General features: G+C 46.1%; 1 protein-coding gene across 1 annotated transcript; it reads left to right on the top strand.

Moving 5' to 3' along the window:
* Positions 1 to 3,861: 3,861 nt before the first annotated feature.
* LOC119525849 (melanoma-associated antigen B4-like) lies at positions 3,862 to 4,914 on the top strand. The gene has a single exon (XM_037824649.1). The coding sequence runs from the start codon at positions 3,880 to 3,882 to the stop codon at positions 4,912 to 4,914; it is 1,035 nt and encodes a 344-aa protein (XP_037680577.1). The 5' UTR covers positions 3,862 to 3,879.
* The last annotated feature ends 533 nt before the right edge of the window (positions 4,915 to 5,447 follow it).

Below are 5,447 nucleotides of genomic sequence, written 5' to 3'. Positions count from 1 at the left end.
AAAAAAATTAAGTTAGACTTCATTAAAATTAAAAAAAAACTTCTGCTTTGTGAAAGACACTGTTAAGAGAATGAGAAGTTAAGCTACAGATTTAGGAGAAAATATTTGCAAAACACCTATCTGATAAAGGACTTATATCCAAAATATAAAAAGAACTCAACAGTAAAAAACAAAAAACCCAATTAAGAATGGGCAAAAAAAAAATACGAACAGACACTTCATCAAAGAAGATACACAGATGGCAAATAAACATACGGAAAAATGTTCAACATTATATGCCATTAGGGAATTTCAAATTAAAACCACAATGAGATACCACTATATGCCTATGAGACTGACTAAAATCCAAAACGCTGCTAACACCAAATTCTGTCAAGGATGCAAAGGAACAGGAACACTCATTCATTGTTGGTAGGAATGCAAAATGGTACACCCACTTTGGAAGACTGTTTGGAAGTTTCTTACAAAGCTAAACATAGATTTACCATTTAATCCAACAATCACTCTCCTGGGTATTTACCCAGATGAGTTGAAAGCTTATGCCCACACAAAAACCTGCACAAAGACGTTTATAGAAGCTTTATTCATAATTACCAAAAACTGGAAGCAACCAAGTTATGTTTCAATAGGTGAACAGACAAATGAACTATGGTGCGTCCATACAATGGAATATTATTCAACAATTTAAAAAATGACCTATCAAGCTACAAAAAGGCATGAAGGATCCTTAAATGCCATATTGCTAAGTGAAGGAAGCCAGTCTGCAAAAGCTATATTCTGTATGATTCCAACTATACGACATTCTGGGAAAGGCAAAACTACAGAGACAGAAGATCAGTGGTTGCCAGGGATTCAGGGTGAGGTGGCAGGGGAATGAATAGGTGGGGCAGAGGGCATTTTAAGGCAGTGAAACTATTCTGCATGATACTATAATGGTGGATAAATGGAATTATACATTTGTCAAAACCAAATAATACTGTGCAACACAAAGGGTGAACCTTATAAACTATGGACTTCAGTTAAAAATAATGTAGCAGTAGTGATTTTATCAATTGTTAACAAAATGTATCAACTAATGTAAAATGTTAATGGAGGAAGCTGAGTGGGGAGAGAGGGAGAATGTGGGAACCCTGCTATGCTCACTTTTCCGTGAATCTTAAACTGCTCTAAAATATCAAGTCTGCTAACTTAGAAAAATAGGAAAAAAAAAACTGGAAGATATAGCAAATACACTGCCACATGCAAGAAAGTCAACATACATAAGAGTTTTCACTAATGAAAAGGAGAGATAAATAATGGTAACCATATGAGCCTTTTATTTAAAAACTCACAGGAAAAGGCACAGAAAATATTCAAATGTATAAGGAATTTCAGAGAGCCGATTTATAGAAGATCACTATAGCAAAATCAGGCAGCTGCTTCACAAATTATTAACTAATTAGACCTTATAATGGAAAATATACCATTCACACCAACAAAAATATCCAAAATATATCTAAAAAGATATCTAAGAAAAATTTATCCGATCTTTGTGGAGGCCACTGTAAAAAATTGCAGACAGACTTAGGTAAAGGAAGTCTCAAATAGAGCAGTATACTATGATTATTGATGGGGCAAACATGATGTTAATTCTCCTTAATTTATTTCTCCTTTAATTCTACTTATTTACAGATTTAGGGCATTACCCATAGCTGCCAATATGACTACCCACCCCAGGCTGCTATTTCCGGTGCCCAAAAACAATCCTGGGAAAACTAAAGAAGCAATAACAAAGAATATCAACAGCAACAGCAAAAAGACCCAAATGAGAAACCTCTGAGCGACCTCGAGTTTGTGTTGAACTAGTACCTGTGTGCGGGCAGCTGCGGGTGTGCCCTGAGTTGAGGCAACTCTAGAGCCTGCAGTAGAGGGCAGATGACAGGATCCCTCGGCGGAAAGCTTTGAAAGTTCGGCCCTTGTTTCTTCCCAGAGTTCTTGGGACAATGAATTTCAACTCCACTGCAGAATGCGCCTCAGACCACAGGTGCCAGTACCAGGGGGCACTAGCAGGACAGCACAAAACTTTGGGCTGGTTAAGGTGGACTCCAAGAATTGTGCTCATAACCAAAGGAAAGCTCTATAGTGGGTAAGAACTGACTTTTTATTATCATTTTAATACACTATGAAGAACGTGCTAAAATAGAATAGCAAGTGGCACAGTGAATCATGCACAATAAGGGGAGGAGCTCATTCTTTAAGCTTTCCAGGACTACCCCTGATGTCAGCCAAGGAAGTCCCAGGCAGAGCGTTCAAGCCAGACCCCTCTCAGTTTCCCCTTGGGAGTCTTTAGGACCTCGGTTAGGTTGGGGATGACCTCAAATCAGAAAAGGGAGAAATCTCAGGCCCTGCCAGATGTCTGCGTGAGGCTCTTCCACACACCAGAAGGGAGGGGACCCCACAAGGTCTACACGCCTTGTGGGCAATCATCTCTGCAAGGCACAAGCAGCGGCCATATGAAGTGCAACTGCACTTCCATAAAAAGAGTCTCAGGAAGTCGAGGTTTTTGATCTGAGGGGGCATCTAGGTAACATGATAACATGCTGAGCGAGGACTGAGAGAACACCTCCCCATAATAGAGAAATGTCCCCAGAGAGCCCTGCCCCTACTGCATTTCTGGGACGCTCTAGGCACAGCTGGCTCACTCAGTCCAGCAGATGAAGTCCCAGGTCCCGCCAGGAGTCACGGAGAAGCGTGCATGCGTCCTGTGAGAATCCCTCTCCCCTCAGCAAGAGGAGGCAGCGCACCGCCCCGCCCCTGCCGTCAGCCCTGGGAAACCCCAGGTCGGGTGGACAACGGAAGTGGCCCCTGTGGGTGACGGAAGTGGCTCTCCTGGACTTCTGCCTCGCACGGCTGTGGGCGTCGACACTTTTGTGTGGGAGGTGCGGCCTCCGGTCAAAGGGAGGAGTCCTAGAAGAAGGCAGGTGCGCTTGAAAATACTGAGTTAGAGTTGTGCGGACCGGCCTCGTTCGAGAGATGAGGCCCCAACAGGGCCTCGCGCTGTCCCCCTCCCTGCCCGCTCCACCCCCACCCCGGGTCCCGCCGGAGCCATGACTGTTAAGCTTAACGGTCCCTCACATCCGATTCTGGGTCTCAGTGAATGAAGGCGTTAATGTTTGAGTCTGGTACGCTCAGGTCAGCAGGGAAAAGGAATCCCAGATGGAAACAAGAGGGGTCCCGGAGGGAAGACTGGGGGGACTCTCTAGCACAATCTGGAGGGGACTACGAAGATCCCCACCCCACAGCTGCAGGAGGCCCCAGGCGGGGTGGCGAGGCTGCAGGGCTGAGGTGCCCCTCACTTTTTCATCACGAGTCTCGAGGAGGTGGGGAACATGGTCTAAGTGTGCCCCTGCCAGGGGTATGGGCTGAGCTGTCTCTTCACTTCTTCCTGACGTGTCCTAGGGAATTTTGAGGTGTCGGTATCAGGGCAGCAGAGGGGAGGGGGTCTGGATGCTGCAGACAGTTGATATGATGGTCTCGTATGTGAACTGAGAGGACCTACACACACACACACGCACACACACACACGCGCACACACACACACACACTCCATAGCAGGGGTCCTACTGCCAGATCCTTGCTGTCACCTGAATAAGCCCCAGCACAGCTGGCAGATGCCTCTGAAGACACACTCCAGTTACTTCCACAGAGTCCTCAGGGGACAGGCTGACCAGGAAAGCAGTGACCTCAAGGAAACCTGCAGAGGTGGTTTTTGCTACAGACCAGGTAGGTATCTTCCTGCTGAAGGCATGCACATCCCCTCATCCTCCTTCCTCCAGTGGACCCCACACCCTGTGCCCTTCTTACCCACGTTTCTACCTGTTGTCACTAACCAGGTTCATCATGCCTCGTGGTCAGAAGAGTAAAAGCCGGGCCCGTGAGAAACGCCGGCAGGCCCAAGGTGAAACCCAGGGTCTTGAGGGTGCTGAGGCCCCTGCAGCAGAGGAAGAAGAATCTCCTTCCCCCTCCTCTCCTGTTTTAGGGGGTGCTCTCCAGTGCACCCCTGCTGCTGGCATTCCCCAGGAGTCTCAGAGGTCCCCACCCCCCACTACTCCTACTAAAGCTTTTTCTCGCCTGAGAGTTGCTGAAGGTGCCAGGTGCCAAGATGAGAACCGTCCAAGTTCCTTTCAGGCCACCTGCTATGCTGAGAGTTCCTGCAGAGATCCTCTCACCAGGAAGGCGAGAATGTTGGTGGAGTTCCTGACAGAGAAGTATAAATCGAAAGAGCCCATCACTAAAGCAGCCATGCTGAAGATTGTCAACAAGAAGTACCAGAATCAATTCCCTGAGATCCTCAGAAGAACCGCTGAGCGCATGGAGCTGGTCTTTGGCCTTGAATTAAAGGAAGTTGATCCCAGTGGTCAGTCCTATTCACTTGTCAGCAAATTAGATCTCACCAGTGAGGGGAATCTGAGTGGTGGTGGGGCCTTGCCTAGAACGGGTCTCCTGATGACCCTCCTGGGTGTGATTTTCATGAAGGGCAATCGGGCCACTGAGGAAGAGATCTGGGGATTCCTGAATGCATTGGGGGTGTTTGCTGGGAGGAAGCACTTAATCTTTGGGGAGCCCAGGAGGCTCCTCACCAAAGATTTGGTGCAGGAAAAGTACCTGGAGTACCAGCAGGTGCCCGACAGTGACCCTCCACGCTACGAATTCTTGTGGGGTTCCAGGGCCCACGCTGAAACCAGCAAGATGAAAGTCTTGGAGGTTTTGGCCAAGATCAATGATACGGTCCCTAGTTCCTTCCCTGCCCTGTATGAAGAGGCTTTGAGGGATGAGCAGGAGAGGGCTGGAACCAGGGTTCCAGTCACGGCTGGCACGACTGTCCCGGCCAGGGCACGGCCCAGGGCCTCGGCCAGCAGCTCCTCCTGCAAGTGAAGTGTGAGGCAGATATTTCAGAGTGGAAAGGTTCTAAGTTTGGGCTGGAGTTTTCATCTTCTGTAAGAGTAACTTGTTGGTTTGTCTTTTGTTTGTTCTTTCTCAAATGTTCTTTTAAATAGAAAGTTTATTTAGCGTCAGAATTTAAGTTTGTGAATGTCATGGATAACACATTTGTTGCTGTTTATCGGTTAAAACATGTTTTTGTGTTTGTGAAAAAAAAAAAAATGGAACAACCTGCAATATTTTTTGCTGTTTCAGGACAGGATAACCCGGCATTGGTGTAGGGATTTTCGTGGAAATGGGAAAGGATCCCACAATAAAATAGTGGTGATCACAAAATGGTGGGAAAAAGTCATTAATTCTTAGTCTGCCTTATTCATTTCACTCTTTGTTAGCAAAATTAAAAGATATATACCTGGTTTTGCTTAGCTTATTTAAGAATGTATGAGAAATTGAATCTTAATAAATCTTAATAAAATCTTGCTCACTGTGTCTTTTATTTTCCAAACATAAATTGAGGAACTGCTATT

The sequence above is a fragment of the Choloepus didactylus genome, assembly GCF_015220235.1.
Source record: "Choloepus didactylus isolate mChoDid1 chromosome X unlocalized genomic scaffold, mChoDid1.pri SUPER_X_unloc2, whole genome shotgun sequence".
In the NCBI taxonomy this organism is placed as follows: domain Eukaryota; kingdom Metazoa; phylum Chordata; class Mammalia; order Pilosa; family Megalonychidae; genus Choloepus; species Choloepus didactylus.
The sequence above is the reverse complement of the archived record's forward strand: the minus strand, read 5'-3'. Positions and strand labels throughout refer to the sequence as shown.